At 39.3% G+C, this 19,499-nt stretch overlaps 1 protein-coding gene across 1 annotated transcript; it reads right to left on the minus strand.

Annotated features, from left to right (window-relative positions):
* Positions 1–1,925: 1,925 nt before the first annotated feature.
* On the minus strand, positions 1,926–18,828 carry f5 (coagulation factor V). The gene is made up of 25 exons (XM_084908326.1): positions 18,529–18,828; positions 18,198–18,280; positions 17,403–17,525; positions 15,783–15,995; positions 15,531–15,692; positions 14,442–14,663; positions 14,189–14,354; positions 13,894–14,074; positions 13,276–13,372; positions 12,954–13,159; positions 12,210–12,357; positions 11,902–12,114; positions 9,251–11,315; positions 8,975–9,143; positions 8,475–8,711; positions 8,115–8,331; positions 7,849–8,028; positions 7,587–7,703; positions 7,401–7,472; positions 6,636–6,721; positions 3,912–4,067; positions 3,656–3,800; positions 3,319–3,470; positions 2,965–3,147; positions 1,926–2,861 (listed from the first exon to the last, which is right to left on the minus strand). The coding sequence occupies exons 1-25, from the start codon at positions 18,687–18,689 to the stop codon at positions 2,715–2,717; spliced, it is 5,901 nt and encodes a 1,966-aa protein (XP_084764452.1). The 5' UTR covers positions 18,690–18,828; the 3' UTR covers positions 1,926–2,714.
* Between the last annotated feature and the right edge of the window lie 671 nt (positions 18,829–19,499).

Genomic DNA, 19,499 nt, shown 5'->3' on the forward strand with positions numbered 1-19,499 from the left:
ATGCGAGCCTTGTGCTTTGCACTGGGAAGAGGGGGAAGGGGCGGTAGTTACACTTGCAGTAGCACAGGAACAGAGCGGGAGGGAGAGACAGAGAAAGAGAGCCAGGGACAACAACTTCACATTAGAAAGGTATAGTAATCATCCACAACTATTTTCAGTTGAGGATGATAAAGGATTCAGAAAGTTTATTCATGCAGGCCCATATGACAGAGAATATGCATCTTCTTTTTGTTTTCATATTTTAATTTATATTTAATTGTGTTGTGGTTTGCAGTGTTTTGTGTTGTTTCACTTTAAATTTGTTTAAAAGGAAAAAGCTGAAAATGTAAATAGTTAAAAGCTGAAATGTGAATAGTTGGTTTTTGTATTATATGATTTATTTATTACATTTTATGTGGAGTGAATAAATAAAAGTATATTTACGGTGGCCCCTAGAGACAAAGCACGTACAAACTTCAAAACACGTACAAACCCTGAAGCACGTACAAACTCCAAAACACGTAAAAAGTCCATAGCACGTACAAACGCCAAAGCACGTAAAAACTCAGAAGAACGTAAAAACTCCAAAACACGTACAAAAGACAAAAGAAGTGCTCCAGAATGCTACACGCAGTGTTGAGCTTTTGTTACTTAGTGGCTACACAAGCCAGCAAGTACCAACAACCGGATTTGGTGTGTGGTAGTAACAGGTAAATGAACAATTTTTTTTAAATTATTTGAATATATATGTGTGCTTGTGTTTTTCTGGGCAAAGAGGTCTCTAAAGGCAGCCAACTCTTCCCCTGCTCTTTAGTAAGATTGTTGTTCAAAACTTGTGTCCTTTTGTGCATAATTTTATATTATTGTTAATAATAAATTAATTAAAGCAACGAAACAACCTGAAGAGCCGGTTCGGAGCCGAAAGAGCTGGAAATCCCATCACCAGTGTGTGGTAGTAACAGGTAAATGAACATTTCTTTTTAAATTATTTGAATATATATGTGTGCTTGTGTATAAATACACAAGCAATACACATATGCTTTCAATTGTGTAATTTAAGTGATCTAGGTAGCTCTGTTTTGGAAGTTCAGTTAACGCTAGAAATGTGTTTTGGAGTTTGTACGTGCTTTGTCTCTAGGGGCCACCGCACATATTTATATATAAACATATATAAATAAAACCACTTTTTTTTTTACATTAGTAATTCCTTTTGTGCATAATTTTATATTATTGTTAATAATAAATTAATTAAAGCAACAAAACAGCCTGAAGAGCCGGTTCGGAGCCGAAAGAGCCGGTTCTTTTTAGTGAGCCGAGCCGAAAGAGCCGGTTCTCTAAAAAGAGACGGAAATCCCATCACCAGATAGGACCTCCATAATCCAACGAGACAGCTCGTTTTGCACTGTATGATCACCAGGATCTCAGGGGCTCTTATTTTGTCTAGGTCTGATTTTCAGCCATCGTGAAACTGCAGTGACATCTGGTGGTGGGATCTCACAGTTGCGGCTGATCTTTGCTCAGCAATACAACAGTCCCAAAACAATATCGCACCTCAGTTCCCTGTATTTTGAACTGAACTGTAATCTACATCAGCAAGTACAATTTAAGGAGGGCGCTCTCAATATATCGCCTTTGCTTTCATTTCCAGAGTACCCAGAGGGAACCCACGCAAAGACGGGGAGAACATACAAACTCCACACAGAAAGACCCCGGCTGGGTGGTGGAATTGAACTCAGGACCTTATTGCTGCATCATCATCATCAGTAGTAGTATTAGTAGGTTCAAGGTTCTTTATTTGTCACATGCATAGTTATACAAGTATAACACACAGTGTAACCTGACACGCTCCTCGCCTTGTGCAAAAAGGGGGGGTGGGGGGGGGAATAGAGGAAGAACATTATATATATAATATATACATTAGTTGAATGTGCGGTAGTAGCATGCATGCAGTATTATTATTTCCAAATCACACAGTTAAGCAGCTGCTCCCAGGCAGACTGCAGGTGTCCAATAAGGCTATCTGTGAGTTGATTTGCCTCCATAGATCAGTAGCAAAGTAATCCAAACATGCTGAGACGTTCACACCTCTGGTGCCCCGTTTAACATGATCAGCAAATGGATAAACATAACATGTGTGTGCAGCTGCACGTGTCTGTTGACTCTTGTGCTGCTAACAAAGGCTTGGCCCCAGCAGAGGTGTTAAAAGTGACACCTTCAGGACACCATGAGAAGATATCAGTGTTCCCACACTCATGCTTGGGATACCAAGGCTCACCATTTGTACAGCGTATTCAGTCATGCAAACCGTCCATCCATCACTGAACATGACACCGAATAAAAACAATGCATATTGTATTTATTAGAAATAAATTACATGTTCGTTCTCTGCTTACATATTTACATGAATCAGTATTTATTCCTGATAAAATACTGCATATAAACTTGAAAATACAACTAGTATTTCAAAAACACACAAATCCTACTTACTCATTACATTTTTACTACTTTTTACTACTTTGATTGCAACTTCCAAAAAATAAAAAATCATAGTGACAAGTGACAATTCACTGAGTTACTCAAGCTACAAGACAAATTTGGCAAATAGTCTGAAACAAACATGTGTGAGTTTTTTCATGTTAGCTGTGATTTGTTATGTTACCTTTTTAGCTTCATGTCCATTTATTTGCATATTCATGAGCATGCTTGAGCTGACCTGTATGATCTATTATCTATTATCACTCAAAGTCACATCCAAGCAGTTCAATTCTCATGGTGATGGAGGTCGTCCAGCTTTTGGGGATGACTCGGATAAAGCGGGAGAAAATGGGAGGGTAGATGTAGTTCCTGGCGTGGCCGTTGTTATTTGTATTTCCCACAAAAACCTGGATTTGATGTGAGCAGAGAGACAGGAATTGTTTACAATCACTTCTTTACTTCACTCAGTGAAAACACAAGTTTACTTGCTCAACATGTTGGACGGCTCACCCTGGCAGGCTCATCCTCACTATCCGTGTACTCTTTCCACTCTATCCCATTGTCACTGTACTGCAAAATGTAGGACATGACATACATCTCCTTCCCCAGAGACTTGGCTCCCTGGGTTATGACACCTGTGATCTTTTTAATCTGAGGCAGTTCTACCTGAAGCCACTGGTCCATGTTGTTATACTGAGAAGGAGAAGAAACAAGAGAGGCAATCAGGAAAAACCTGTATGCTAATGAACTGGCAAATTCTCAAGGGTTTTTAAGTGTTGTAAGTGTACTGGTTTTTACGCGATGCTCACATTAATACTGAATGCACTTCTGTTTTATCTATCATGGCAATATTAGGACATTTACCATAGCCCGCCATGCGTTGACGGCACCTTGTCTGTTGAGGCGTGCGAGTGATGGTTTCCAGGGTCCATGGTACCAGCTAGTGGCTGTAGAGCTGGCTGTGATGTAAATGTCCCCTATAGCTTCACTTTCCATCCCAAGAGGCACTGAGCAGCCTGAGGCAGGAGATCAGAAATGTTCAGGACCTTTCACTTGATCATAACATACACTTTTAAAATTTTCACAGCATCCCTTACAGCCAGTTTAAAGTCTTATGCATTTAGTCTGGGGTTTACAATGCACAGTGTCCAAACCTTTTTTTTTTTTTTTTACTAAAATGGTTGTTACTGTACCGTCTTACCATCAAGCTCACAGCCAAAGTACTCCATGCGGACTGTTGCCATGTTGTACCATTCAATGGGGTGAAGCCTAATGAATCGTCCAATCACGGGAGGGAAGAAAATATTTGTCTTTGTCTCATAGGCTTCCTGGTTACCAGTGAATACCTGGTAAGAGAGGAAAAGACACAAAGTGAGAGAATTAGATAGCTGCTCCCAAGCTTGTCCAGCTTGTAGGTCTTTGCATTAAAGAAAGGAAGTGATCAAACTTCCCCCCACCTTTCTAAAGCCTTTGCTGTCGCCTTTATAAAAGATCCACTTCCGGCGGTCGTTGCTGTAGGAGATCAAATATTTGACCACATACTGGGAGTAGAACATTTGCTTGGCTCCCTGAGTTGCCACCTGGCTGATCACAACTGGCCGCTGGAAGTCTACCTGTGTAGGGGAAAGTAGGTATTAAGGCACAGTGTCAAACATAAGGCCTGCTAAAGCCTCCAGTCCGTCCCACTGGATGTCTTCAGAAAAGAAATTTTGGACTTTTAATTGTATTTTCAGAAGTTTCACAGCTTTTCCTGCTGATAAAGATGTCCCCCATGGTCATCCCTACTTAAACAAAGTTATTCAGTTATAGATTTCTGTAATTTTACACATTTACTAAAATTTAAGACTTGTGATGACAGATTTCTTTCTGTTAAAATAGTTTGTATATGAGATATATAAGGAATTAAATGTGCAGTTAAACTTCTGTTCAATGGCAGAAAGGGCAGTTTTGCTGGTCTGTCCCACATAAGATCAAAGTGGATCAAAAATGAGTTTTGATCCATGTATTAAGGCCTTTGACACTTCTACACACTGGACAGGTAAAATTTGTGCAAATATTTTGTGCGGTAAAAATATTTTTAAGACCCAAATTTTCTTAATGCAGTTGTTCACACCAACTGAGTCATTTCGCTTGATGAAACTTGCAGCATTTATTTTTCAGATAAAGGTAGATTTTTCAATTTTTTTCTATATGAACAATAAATGTGACAAATCAAACCGCTGCATTTGGTGACAGGTGCGCTCATAGCTCATAGCGCACCGATATCGAATATACAATGATAATAGTTAAATAATAGCAGAGATGCCAAAAGTACAGACTTTACTTAAGTAGAAGTATGGATACCTGGGTTAAAAAAATACTCCAGTAGAAGTACTGAAGCAACTTCTTTACTCAAGTAAAAGTGAAAATACACAGGCTGTGAAATGCACTCAAAGTAAGAAAACAAACTGTAGGTCTTTGATTCTACTAACCATTTTTGTCCAAAGGTAACTGAGGCTTGTGCTATATTAATATAATAATAAAATAATGTTAGTACATGAGAATTTAATTTTAAATGCTAATTCTGATGAATATACTCAGCTTGAGCATGTTATGTAGGACACATGAAGTGAAAGAGAATTAAAAAAACCAAACACACTATTTTCTGTTGCCTACATTGTCGAGGGTGCCTCCACAGATAAACAATAAAAAGAGCGCAGTCAAGGGTTACAGTCGGATTCAGTGGGATACATCAAGGAAACTCTAAGATCTGTGCAGTGTCTAAGCGTTGGGAAAAGAATCACAACTTACATTAATTTCTAATGTGAGCTCCAGTAGGTTTTCTTTGTGTACATCCTGTAATCAGCTGACCAGCTGCTCTTTGTGGATTCACACAACTGAACATGATGTAAGCAGTTTCACAAGCTATCTTGGCTGATGTCTATCCCCTACACTGACACTACACTTTTTATACTGTGTTTATAATAGACAGTATAAAGCTGGAATTCAGTTAATTAATATAAGCATCATTGACTTAAATGCAAATTCATCTCTGCTGCACTTGTAACCTAACACTGACCATGAGCAGCACAGCCACTATGCACCAGACGCACACAGTGTTTTAATAAAGAATTCGCCACAGTACTAAAACTAACCTGTTTACCCAGTATTTACATGCAACATTTGAAGAACATAAAGTTTGTGTAGGTTTGTTTGTTTTGCAGGACATTTCACAATATGATAATACATAATTTATCAAAACACACCATATACAAATCAAATATGTGATTAGAATTATGACATTGAATACAAGCTTTAAAGTTGCAGTTTATCAAGCGTCACTGAGCAGCCTTTATCTTTAAATCTAACCTCTCTTTTTCTTACCCACTCCTGTTTGTGTTCCTACATCTTTCTCCATCTCTGAGTGAACTTATGTCACACAATTTTCTCTCCCTGTAAAATACAGCAGCTGGACCTTTAGCTAGCAGGAGCACTGTTGTGCCAAGGTAGTTATACTTGGCGTTGGGAGTGCACAACACCATTCCACTTTAACCCCAGATGATAAACGCTACAGATGACACAGCTGAACCTAATGTAACCTATCCCAAACCTAAGCTGTTTTGAAAATGGAAGTACAGCTAGTCATTTAAAGATCTAGGGAGTAAAAGTAAGAAGTTGTCAGAAAAAGAAATTCTCAAGTACAGATACATGAAAATTCTACTTAAGTGCAGTAACAAAGTATTTGTACTTCATTACTTCCAACCTCTGACTATTTTACCTAAGACATAATTTCTCTGCCTCTTCAGGTGTGGTCCCAACTTTGCCAACAAGAGCTCAAACCGCCTCACTCACATCCTGAAACATGTACAAGCAGTCGTAAAACAGCTTCAATTCCTGGATTTCAAACCATGAAGTTCTCCCTGCTGCTGCCTTCTTGTGAGAAGTGGATGAACCCAGAATCTCTCTGTCTTCCCTTTCTGGTTTAGAAACATCAGGACCAGCTACTTTTTTCAGTCCAGTGTTGGAGGAAAATTATTTTTTTTGAGAACAAACGCTTTCAGTGTGTATATATGTTAAACAACAAGTTTGCATCTGAAAAATGTGGAATTTCGTGTCTTTTTTTTGCATCGCATCTGGTATGTAACAACTGCATTTGCATGGTAAGCATGGGAGTGTAGGTTATCACATCTACACCACATTACCTGAATAAAGCTGTTGTTCTTGTCTGTGCTCCATGCATTGTATTTACCCTGATTGTTCAATCTGGCAAGATGGGGCTCCCAGTATCCTTAAAAGACAGAAAAAATTACAGACCTTTACCATGCAATAATTTCCCAGGTCCTCTGACAAGATACCGAACTCCCGATTGCCTCCGATGTATCCATCAGAGTGTGATTGGTCAAAGTGCAGAAAATAACGCGGGACAGGGGTGAATGCACCTTGTGGTATAAGAAGTGCATTGAGTCCACAGTAAAAGTCCTTTTTATGAGAATTATAGAAAAGTTGTCAGATATGGTGGCGGATTTGGAGACACAACTGGTGAAAAGAAGGATTTCTGTGATAGTTGGTGCTAGAGCATCTGTTCAAGACTGTTCCACCTGTACATATAATGTAGAAGTTGGACTTCTAGCTTGGCTTTAGTTTTTATTATTATTTTTAAATGCCCTGGGCTTGTTTTATTGTAAATAAATCATGTTATTTGCTACTCTTGAGTTTTGTACTCCTTGGCTATCACTGCCCTTTTAGTTTTTTAGTTGATCTCCACCCAATGGAAAAGGTCCTCCCTCTTCCTTCTCCTTTTCCCTCATTACATAAAGGCAATGACCTTGATTACCCTTCTAGTTTTAGTCCAGGTAACAACAACATCAGTAGATCAGTAGTGATTCGTGATGTACTGTGAGTTAAGTAGTACCGAAGTGTATTTGTTGCTAAAATAAATTATTGCAGACAAGAGGTAGTATAGCTACCTCTAGTTTTGATTGCTGTGATCTCTCCATCCTTCACACTGCCCGATTCTAGACCCAGTGGACGATAGCAGTCTTGGGGACACACAAGAAATATTTCAGTATTAAAATGTAAGACATATAAAACATGTCAAAATAGGTAGAAAATCATGTTGTAAATGCAGCAGAGTGATAGTTTTATATTTGCACCATTATCCAGAACCAAAAAGAGTGTCTGCATGCCCTTCTGTTGGCTAAGGCCAACTTCTGTCTCCAGCTGCCAGAGACCAGGTTTGGATGGATACATCTCCAGGGTAGCAAAACCCCCTGCGAACACAGTTCATCACACTGATTCACTTGAAACTTTTCTCTCTGCTGCTACAGCTGACAATCCAAATCCTGTAGACTGTGAATTCTAATGTTTAAAATGTGGTGAAGAAGTTGTTACTCTAAGTTTACATATCATTCTCACCAGGCAGCAGTGGGTAGACAGCCTGTCTGTAGCTGGTGCTCTTCTTGTGTATAAATGTCTGCCCATGAAAGTGGACACTATGAAAATCATTGGGAGAACCCATGTTGATGAGATGCCAGGTCACAAGCTGGTTGGTGTACATCCTCAGGCCCTTCAGGCTGTGTATAATTCCATTGATTGCTAAAAAAACCAAGACATTTTTATATAATTCTGTTTTTGTCTCTAATAGGTGCATGGTATAGAAGGCACTAAAAGTAATGCATTACAATGGAACTTTAGGTTCTCCTTCAAGGTGTGATCCATGATTCTCCTTCGCCTTTTTCTTTGTATTATCTCAGAGTTCTTCTCATAGTACCAGCTCCGTGACTCATCAAAAGTCATGAAGAGTAGTGTGAATTCTCTCCTATCTGTTAATTTCGTGTCCAAGGTTCCCTCTCGACACACCAGCAAAGGCCCAATCAAGCCTGAGTGGATATCCCTTTCCTAAGAGACAGTGCACATGTGAGGTTCAATATTATTTTAAATAAATCATTACTTTGTTTTTGTTTTATTGAAGATATAACTTAAACCACAGAAAATTCTCTGCATCTCTCTTTTTTATAACAAGTATTAATTATTATACTCACAGGATTTACGCCTGAATAGTAGGCCCAGGTTCGGCAGTCAGACTCTTCTGGTTTTGGCCCAACTGTATGCCCGACTTTCCACAAATAAGTAAAGGTGCTATTGGGTTTAACCTCATTGTCATATCTGAACCAGTAATGGGATTCATCCTCATAGGAGAGGCCTTCTGTCCGCTTGGTATAGGACACCCCATTGGGGTGTATTGAATATGGACGGTTGGCATTGTTCCTGAACACCACCTACGAGACAGTGACACACATTCTGCATTTTGGAAAGATGGAGTGTTAGGGTTGGGGTTATAAACTTTTTTGGAAAACGCTCTTTTTGATTATCTTGCTGAGAGTTAGATTAGGAGCTCTGACCTTTAAACCAGGATAAAGGATACATAGTGAGTCTATTAGCTTAGTGAAGGTAATTGGTTAGATGGATCTTGGTTGCTTTAGACAGAATATATAAATATTGAGAAAGTAAAGGCAGCTGGCTTATGTCGGGTTAGTCTTACCATGATGCTTTGTCCAACCTCCGCTTTGATGACCGGCCCCAGGATGCCGAGATGCTCGTCTATCTCCCCACGGATGTCGGGTGTGGTGAAGCTACTATCCAAGTAACCTCGAAAGACTACCTTGGTGAACTTAGTTTCTTGGCCGAGTAGTTCATGCTTTTCTTGCCTCCTGTTTAAATAACAGGATGATGCTTTAGCTGACATGTTCTTGATTTCCTGTAAATCAGCATTCAGGTGTTATATTAGTCTTTTAAATTTTCACAACTCTGAGCTTACCTGTGTCCATACCCTGCATAATCCCATTCGACCTCCTCTGCAGCAATGAAATAAGTCTTGACATTGGGGCCTGACATTTTTAAGTAATATTTTGTGGTCTCGTCAAGGTCAAGGTTCTTGATATCATCAGCGACGCTGTAAGGGTCTTTGTACATCACGTACTCGTATTCATCAGCTTTGAAATCCTGTTCTTCTAGCGCTAGGTGATCTGGTTCTCCCCCAGGAATATAAAGCTCATAGTCACTGAAATCAGGCCGAGGCACACCAATAACAACGGGCATGTCAATGACGTGGTCCTCAGTCAAGACGGGCTTTGGTGAGTGAGGCCGTGACCCACGAGGAGTCATTCCTGGATTAAATCCACGAGGAGAGAATGGTGAACCACTCCGGGCCTGAGGCTTGTATTCCTTTCTTTTCCTTGTTTTCATGCCATGTCCCTTCTCTGGTCTCTGTCGACGGTTCACAACCCTGACTTTCTTTTTTGGAGGCAGTGTTGTTTGAGGGGTTTCCTTCTCAAAGTGTTTCTTCAACTGGTCTGGAAGTTCCTCAGGTATCATTTGGTAAGTTCCTTCGTAGGTCCAGTTGTGACCTTGTATTTTGACCAAACTGGTTTTAATAGCCTCTGTATTGTTTTCCTTAAGGAAGATGATCACTTCTTCACTGCTCTCTGAGAAACCTAGCTCTTCAGAACTGAGGGACTGGTTACCTGAAACTGTAGTCTGATTAGAAAGACTTTCCAAAGATGTGTTGGTCAACTTGTCAAAGAGACTTGAGATATTCTCCTCACGCCCCATACTGCTCATCACTGATAGAGCTGATCTGGATGCATCCCCTGTGACATTTTGCTCATTCTCAAGCAAAATCTGGGTTACATTTTTATAGCTGGAATTAGTTGGAGTAGTCACAACTTCAAGATTAATTTGAAGTCCATACTCTAGCTCTCCTGAGCTCAAAAAAGTGTCATTGTCACTGGTTTTATTTTCTGTGCTTTTAGTCAACTCCAAGATGGTTAAGTTGTTCCTTTTAATGTTGCTGCTGACTTCTTCAACATCTACCTCTAGAACTGACAATGAATGGTTTGTTCTCTCTGCTGACGTGTTGCCATACTTTACTGGAGTGTTAGTCTCGTCTTCCCGTTTTGTATTTTCCAGCAGAGTGTCAGCTGATAAATTGCTGTTTAGGCTACTGTTGAAATTGTTAATGCTTGGCTTTGACAGAGGCACAGAGTAAGAGAACACATCCCCTCTAGTGTATTTCTTCTCAGAGTCCTGTACAACCTCTTCAATAGAAGTGTGGTTATCAGTGGTCAGTGTTACATTTATTCTTTCCCTTTCTAAACTGTTACTTGAATTTCCTGATGGTGCTGCAGTGAGATTGGTTGGCTCTTGCAATGCTACGTTAGGTCTGGTAGTCTCTGATGACAAACTGCCATTTCTAGTTGTACTGGAATCCTTTTGTGACACATTGGGGCTATTCAAACCAGTTAGGTTCTCTGTTTGATACAGAGTGGAACTGTCTAAAACTGACTGTGTCAATGGTGTACTGCTGTTCAGTATATGTGTTGTATTCTCACTTGTGCTTTGTTTCTGCAAATTACCTATTGTAATATTCAGGACTTTCAAAATAAGAAACCACATTTCAGTTAATGCATCTGGGTTTATAGTGGAGGTCTCGGGTTTACTCTTTATCTCTGTGAAATTAAGGGTGCTGTTCATATCTTTTTCAAGGACATCAACAACATCGTAATCCAGGAAAGAGAGGTCCAAGTTCTCCATATCTGAGTCAGCAGACTGGTTCTTGAGAGACCTGAGATTCAATTCTTCTGCGAACATTTGTGTGTAGATATCTGGCTCCAGTGATGGGTTTTTAACTGGATCTACCTTCTCTTTCTCTTCTCTTTCTTTGATTTCCTCCAAGCTTGGGGGCTTCCACACAGTAAACTCACTTTTTTGCAATGAATCTTCGTACTCATACTGGTAGTCACGGAAGCACTCAACATCCCGAAACTTAACACGCATTCCGTTAGTTGTCTCATGGGAATTCAGGGAAGCAAGAAGCCAGACACCTGGTTTAAAAGAGAGACAAAAAACATCAGTGATAAAACTATGGAGTCACTTCTCATGTGCATCTGTTTCAGATGGTGGCAGTGACTGGTTAATTACATGGACTATATAGGATGGATATGGGAAATGTTACGTTACACTTATGAAGTTTCGTGAAGTCATGAAACATTTTTGTTCTCACCATCAACCCACCAGCCTGGGGTGCCTCTAAACATGAAACCAAAGGACACTATCTTTGATAAATCGTGAGCATATCCTGACCTTTACAACTTTGTACAAAATGAACTTCTTGTATATTAACTATGATCTGTAATGTAACAATTAGGGCCATAAACTTATCAGAAAAGCATTTCTTTAGGGCACAAAAAAGAGAGCTGAGGGTTCTGTTTCCATAGACTTCTGTGCAACTGCACTGGCTTTAATGTTCACACCAGAGAGCTATTGCATCTATGAATCTACACTTAATATCATGCAGTTCAATAAAGTGTTACTTTCAATGTCTTTCTGAAGGTAAAAAAATATCCTGGCAAATAATTATCTGGATGTTAAGAATCTGACATAATATGAGCACTGTCAGTCCTTACTGACCAGTGTTGAGCATGTTCATAGTGATGGTCTCGCCAGTCATGGGGTAGAGGCTTAGGAAGTCCTCTGTTCTGTCATTCAGCTCAAATGTGTGGCCGTAGAAAGTAGCTGTCTGGATGTAGTCCTGTGCGCCAATGCTGGACACGTGCCATGTTGCAACCTCACCACTGCAGAAGCCTAAGGGTGGGTCGTACTTAAAGATGTAACCGTTGACAGCTGTAAGGTAATTCATGACAGTTAGTTGACTGCAGCCAGGTAAATGCAAGGCCGATATGTTATATGAACCTTAATTAGCTCAAGGAAAAACTCACTGTGCTTGATATTGGACTTATAAAATTCTGGGTCTTCCCTGTTGACTTTAGATTGATTACAATATTGGCGAATGTTATCCTCTAGATACCAACTCTTGTTCTCATCAAAGACAGCAAACATTGCATGCTGCTCTTTGTCTGCTTTCAGCTGTAGACAAAAAGAAAGACATGTACTCCTCTTCACACCATCAGTTTCTATATCAACAGCAAATACATCTCAGTCTTCTAGTTTTTGGGCTTGCAGGTATTTTGGTCATCATCAAATTATTCGACAAATTAAAACAACATTCATTAAAATCTTTTTCAATAGTTGTTAACTAAACATAAACTAAAAAATGATAACTAACTGAACAAGATTGTGTGCTCACAAACTAAGTTTAGTTTTACTCTTTGCCTGGTTCTGGTGGAGGTTTCTTCTTCCTCTGCACTGGCGCCAAAGTGCTTGCTCGGAGGACATCTGATTGTTGGGCCTTTCTCTGTAGGTTCTTACCTTACAATATAACTCGCCTTGAGACAACTGTTGTTGTGATTTGGTACTATATGAATAAAACTGGACTGAATTCAACTTAAATAAGTGAACTTGGAAAACTATATGAAACCAAACTTAATTCAAAATACCACTTAAATATGAAGACTGAGGCCTTTCTGTGTGGAGTCTGGACACAAACGAAATAACACTGAAAGCAGCATTTATTATTTATTTTTTATTTTTGCTGCCCAGTGTCTAGCAGCTGTTTTTCTTACCTGCACATTCCTGACATTGAGGGACTGACTCTTGCAGATGAGCATTGGTCCGATCAGTCCAGAGGCGATGTCCCGTGGTGTGTTCACCGCACTGTGATAAAGTCGTGTCAGACATCTGGAATCTCCCTCCAAAGGCTCATCCTCTTCGACCACTTTCCACACATAGGTGTGTGTCTCACCTGGCTGGACACCATGAGAATGGTTTCCTGGAAACCATAATACAAAAACTCCATCAAATATATGTCGACTTTTAATATAAGCAAACTAAAGTGGGCTGTTCAGCCTTAAAACGTTTGCTTTAAATGGGATGAGAAATGAGTACCTCCTTTTGGGTAGTTGACTCCTTCTTGGGACTTCTCTATTGTCAGTCCATGCGGGTAGATACTGTAGGGTCTGGAGGCCATGTTCTTAAAAACAATCTGTAACAGCAGTAAGGGTACATGAGGACAAACAGTCTGTAATCACTGTGAAATAATTACACAATCCCTGCAGTCCACTTTAGTGAGACACACACAAGATACTTGTCTTAGCTCTGTGTTTATTGATTTGAAATACCACTGACTGTCTGGATAAAGTGCTGACTTTCAACTCAAAAGTACATCTATTTCCTGTCTTTGAGAGATAGGTTTTGAATTTTTGAACGTAGTTAAATAATATTCTGTTTTAAATCATTTAGTGAAGACTGTTGATGCCTAAATAATTTTCATTTTATTGCCTGTCAGTGCACGTTGGTGACCCTCCAAACCAGGTTCCCTCAGCCAGAACTAAGAGTGAGACTGCTTTGAAAGTAAAGCATTTGCAGCATGGTGCTTTTAAGCTGTTTTTTCTAAATATGTTTTGAGTTATGTGGCTCGTGTGATCATGTGGAGTGATATGAATAATAATTTAACTCATAATATGCTAAGTGACTATAATTTGGCTTCAATACATGTTCTCTCACCGTGATAATGTCTCTGATTTGCGCTCTGATCACTGGGCCCAAAATACCCAGCTCATTTTTCCTCTGCTTGTTCTCTGATTTTTCAGTGAACGTCTCATCTTTGTACTGAGTGTACACTGCCTTCTTGTACTTCCCACCTATGCGTGTTGGTGACTGACTCAGGTACTGGCGCTTGAAGTCCCTACACAAAAAAATGAGAAATTTTCTATATCAGTTCATGTCGGCACATTTGCAGTTTTAATCTTTCATAAACCAAAAAAAATACCTAAAATGTTTTAAAATATAGTCTGCTTACTCATCAATACGGTCTTGCTTGGTAGGCGCATAGTCCCAGAAAATTTCCTCAGCAGCGATGTAGTATTTCCACTCCCTGCTTTGTCGTTGTTGTGCATAGCTCACCCTCCGCAGTGGTTTTTCAAATCCTTTACAATTTATCACATCCACAAAAGCGTGCATGCTAGCTGCAATGATAGGAATGCATTTTTACTGTCAGTTTAACTACACAGGTGAATACTTTTCTACTCTGGTTAATGTAGAAAAACACTTACCTTCTATGTGCTTGACGGTGTGTGAGGAGAGCAGCCAGCGTCCTGTGTGGACAGCCACCATGCTGGCAGTGATGGAGGAACCAGTGATGAGCCCGACTGATGACACTTTATGCCCAGCATGTTCCAGTACTTGCCCGTTCATATGCACTGAGAATACCTCTGGCTCTGAGCTCATACCCATCAGATGTACACTCACAGGGGCATAGGTGCACATGCTGACATCTGGAAGGAAAAGAGGAAACTCTGAGTCTCTTTATGGTTTTTACATTTATTCTTACAGTCAATATTTTTCCTTTACACCGACATACACACCCTAGCATTTACCACTCAATTCCATCAGCAATGTCACTGTTCCTGAAAATACAGTTGTGGCCAAAAGTTCTGGCAATGGCACAAAGGTCTTTTGGTACACTTTGCAACTCGCAGCTTTTGAATGATTAAATCTTTGTGATTGTTCTTCAGTTTATCATAGAAACCTGTCAATAATAATTTCATTAAAAACAAAAGCAGCATGAAGTGAATGAAAAACTTTGTGCCAATGTCAAAACTTTTTGTACAACTCACTGTATAAACCCCAGCTGTCAGAGAAATGGAGTGAACTGTAGCTAAAGATTAACGAATCTCATGGAAATGTGAATCAGAGATGCCAGTGTAAATAATTGTTTAGTATACATCAGAGGAGAACAGAAAAAAACAACTGTGAAATTCTGGGCTGCTTCTGGGGTCTGTATTTAACGTAACAATTTAGTCCATAGCTTTTGTTAATACTAATATATATATATATATATATATATATATATATATATATATATATATATATATATATATATATATATATATATATATATATATATATATATATATATATATATATATATATGTGTGTGTGTGTGTGTGTGTGTGTGTGTGTGTGTGTGTGTAAAATAGTCAGATGTTTCAGACAAATGTAAAAAAACTGTTTTAAAGTGTTTTCATTGTTTTGCTATTGAATACTTCATTATTGTATTGTGTTATTGTAGAATCCATATATTAAAAAGGCTAGCTTTTAGATCCCTTAGTGACAAATAACTGAGTGTTATACAGACTTACCTGGCAGAGATCCGTTTGTATATCCATTGATAGTATATTTCACATGGTTGTCTGAGGTATAGCCGCTAGGCTCGTATTTGCTCTTGCTCTCATCAAAAACCCCGAAAAGAAATACATACTCGTGGTGGATGCCAGCCTGCTGCCCTGATTCATCTAGACTGCCTGCCCAGAGAGAAAGAAAAATAGAGAGCGATCAAAATTCTAAAAGCAGTGTAAAAAACACAAAAAGCACCAACACATTTTCATAGTTACCTTGCTTGCAGATGAGCAAAGTGCCAATGAGGCCAGAGTTGTAGTCTTTGACCACATTTTGATGGGAGATGTAGGTGTAGGTAAGACAGGTGGGGTCATTTTTCTGAGGAGCAACATCTGACGTCACCTCCCAGTAGTAAACGTGCTCACTGTTTGGAAGTACTTTGTCGTCCTCTTTCTCTTTTTGTGATGTGTTGTCAAAGTAGTAGGCTCCTGTGAAGAAAGGAGATAACTACCCCGAATTACAGATAAATAATATCATGATGGCAAAATTAACAAAATGCCACTGGTGTGCAGCAACTACAACTAAAAAATAAACTAAAACTAGATGTGAAAAAAAACAAACATTTTAGTTAACTAAAATAAAATAAAAACCAGCCTTTTGAAAAAGAAATTCAAAATAATTTAAATGATCTTGTAAACTTGGAAAACTAACTAAAATGAAATTAAAATATATAGAGAAAATCTCCTTAGTTGCACTGATGTCATGTTCACAAGACTTTCAAAAGTTTCTGTTTTGTTATTGTCATGGTCCTGGGTCAGTGAACCAGTGTTTTATATTTTGTGTTATTATCATGATTTACCACAGTTAGCGTTTTGGTTTCTGTTTTGTATTTCTAGCTCCTTAAGTTTTCGAGTATTTCTTGATTTCTAGTTCTTGGGTTTTGTTCCTGTGCCCCTCATGTTTAGTGTAGATTTTGTTCTGTCTTCATGTTTATTTTCTTGTTCCCCAGTCAGTCGTGTCTCATGTCGCTCCTGTCCCTGTGCTCCGTGTTCCCTCTGTTCAGTATCAAATCCATGCCTCTGTGCATCTCGTGTGTTTCCTGTTTTATTTTGATAGTCCCTGTCTTGTGTTCAGTGTTTTGAGTTTTTACATCTGATGAGTTCCAGCTGTGCTTCCACCTTTGTCCCCATCCTCTCGTTTCCTACTTGTGTATTTTAGTTCTCAGTCTTCCCCTGCTTGTTATTGCGTTGTACTCTCACAATACTGTGTGTTTTCCTCCGTTCCCGAGTTTACTCTTCCTGGTTCGTTTTCTTGTGTTCTAGTTGAAGTTTGTAGTTTCCAGTTTCTAGTTTAGTTTTGTGTTTAATGTTAGTTTTTACACCCTAAATAAAGCTGCCTCCTTTAGTTCGCTCTTTCGTTATCTGTGGTATGTGGAAGTCTGAGAAGATTTTGAGCTTTTTTTATAACCAGCTTTGAACAGTTTACAAAGATAATAGAGACTCTCCTGCATGGTTTTCTTAAATTTTTGTGTTTCCTGTGTACTCTGACTTTTGTATTAAGAGCAAATTAAGGAACACTTTGCCTCAATTTCCTAAGTTCACTTTAATTCCCGTAAGTCTCAGAGAGTGATTTCCTAAGGCTTAGCAGTTCTTCCTGTTGGACTTCAGAACTGTCTGCTTTGATAATCTGCCTGCCTGGTTAATATTTTAGAAGAAGACAAACAGGTTTGTTTGTTGTATTGGCTAATGTTGTGTAATTATTACAATAAGGGACATCACAAGCACTCGCAGTAACATTATGAGGCAGACTATGTTATGAAGTAGTGGTACTGTTGTTTTAAGGATAGCAGCATCTTTTGCATTCATCTGTTAGCAGCTGGGTTAATACGCACTCACCCTCAGACTGTTTCCCATAAGCCACACCGTGTGGGCTGATGCTATACGGGCTGGTGGCCATGTTTCTGAAAGTTACAACAATCGTCTCCCCTTCTTCTGCCCTCAGTGTGGGACCAAGGAGACCTGCAGAGAAGTTTATTTATGTGGAATCATGTCATTTCAAAGGCTTTAGTTCATCGCAGGGACACACTCGGATAAACACAGACTGACTCATCACTCTTTCTCTTTAACTGTTGACTTGCACAGCAACTTGACCGTAAACATTTGCAATAAAATGAAAGTAACCTTCTTTTTTGTAAATACAGCTTTATATTTTTTTCTTGCTTTCTGGGAAAGGAATTATTCTGTGACTGTTATTTCACTATCCTGCAAATGAATATATGCTTTGGCACCACATAAGAGGTGGAAGGGAGAAAGTCCAACCTTTTAATTCAGTTCCTTCAGAGAAAAATTAGCAAAAGTGGTAGCTGCTTATCCATTAATATGCACTCGGAGTGATACATTAAATGAATAATAATAACCTAATGTGTCCTGAAGATAAAAGAGTGCATTTGATAGCGACTGTCTGTGTTTTTTTCCCACTGTGAGACACCAGGGCACCTTAAAAGCTCCTCAACACTGGTTCATTAAGTCTCTAATATACATGCATGTACATGGTGACTACTTTCTGGGAACGTTATTGGTAAATACACCCCTCTATCTCACAGGTTAGTTAATGTGCAGACAGCGCAAGTGTTACTTAAAAATTTAAACCAGACATACGGTGTGTTCATGTAAACCGCATGAAGCATTTACCTAACCACGATGGATGAGTCTTAGCCTGTCTGAAGCCTTTCTCATATTCCCGAAAGACCACTTTCTTATAGGTGGGACCAGACCTAAGGAAGGGTGGAAAAACACAAAACATTACTCATTGTGCACACATAAGAAAATCCCCACATTACATACACAATGGTGCATAGAGTCTAAGATGTGAAATTTACTGATTTAACAAGGTGTGACTACTGATTTCATAATAAAAAACAGATTTTTAAAAATACAATAATAAAGTTACCAGATGCAAAAAAAACAAAAAACAAAAAAGCATTCCAGTTACTCTTTATCAAAGTTTGAAGTGCTGTCCTACCCGTCTGTGTCGTTGCCAGAGTATTTCCAATCTATCTCCACAGCAGCAATGTAGTAATGTCTCTCCTTAGGCTGAGGCTGGTTTGCTTTGACCTGGTGGGCAGTCAGAAGAACCAGGACAGGTAGGAGCCAGCGAGCTCCAGTCCGGACACGGAGCCTCATACTTATGATCAGAGAGTGTGCTCTCTTCTACAACTCAAGAACTTGGGAGCTGACAGACAGTCTGCTGTGTGCTTTATCTGCCACTGACACACGTACACATACCCACACTTGCTAGTTCAAACATTATGTCCCAGGGCAATGAACTGCGCCTCTGCATATTTTTTTTTCCCTTTGCAACCGGAAACATATGTGCGTTGCTGTGAGTCATGCCCGAAGGGTGTTGATGGTGGGAATGAGTGTTGAAATTCTGATCATAAATTTCTCTGGCCTAAGAATGTTCCAGAAAATCACTCTTAAAAACATGCCATAATTTCAGGGAAGCATTACTGTATGTGTAATAGGTGTGGGCACACGTCATTTTGGTTTACCCCAATTTCACGCAGTTGAAATACTGTTAAATGTAGCCTAAACCTATATCTGGACATTCACTTAGTGTTTACCAGTTTATTATTATTTTTAAGTAAGGTGTGACTTAAAGTATCACATTTACATAAAACAAAGACAAAAAAATCTATTCTCAGGCTACGTCCACACGTACACGGGTATTTTTGAAAACGGAGATTTTCCGTTTTCGTTTTAAAAAATAATCCCGTCCACACGTAAACACAGAAATGAAGGAAAACGCTGCTAAGCATGCCATAGCAACAGGTGGCGATATATTCCTAACCGTGCAGAAATGTTGGCCAATCAGAAGTCTAGAAGCCTCGGTGGGAAAAAGTAAACAAAGCTGGGGCATAGAAGCAGAACCGAGTCGTATGTGTGGAGGGACAGTAACTGTGTGTGTATATGTAAGCATTTAAACACTGCAGA

The sequence above is a fragment of the Perissodus microlepis genome, chromosome 16 (assembly GCF_051167445.1).
Source record: "Perissodus microlepis isolate ML-2025 ecotype Zambia chromosome 16, ASM5116744v1, whole genome shotgun sequence".
Taxonomy (NCBI): domain Eukaryota; kingdom Metazoa; phylum Chordata; class Actinopteri; order Cichliformes; family Cichlidae; genus Perissodus; species Perissodus microlepis.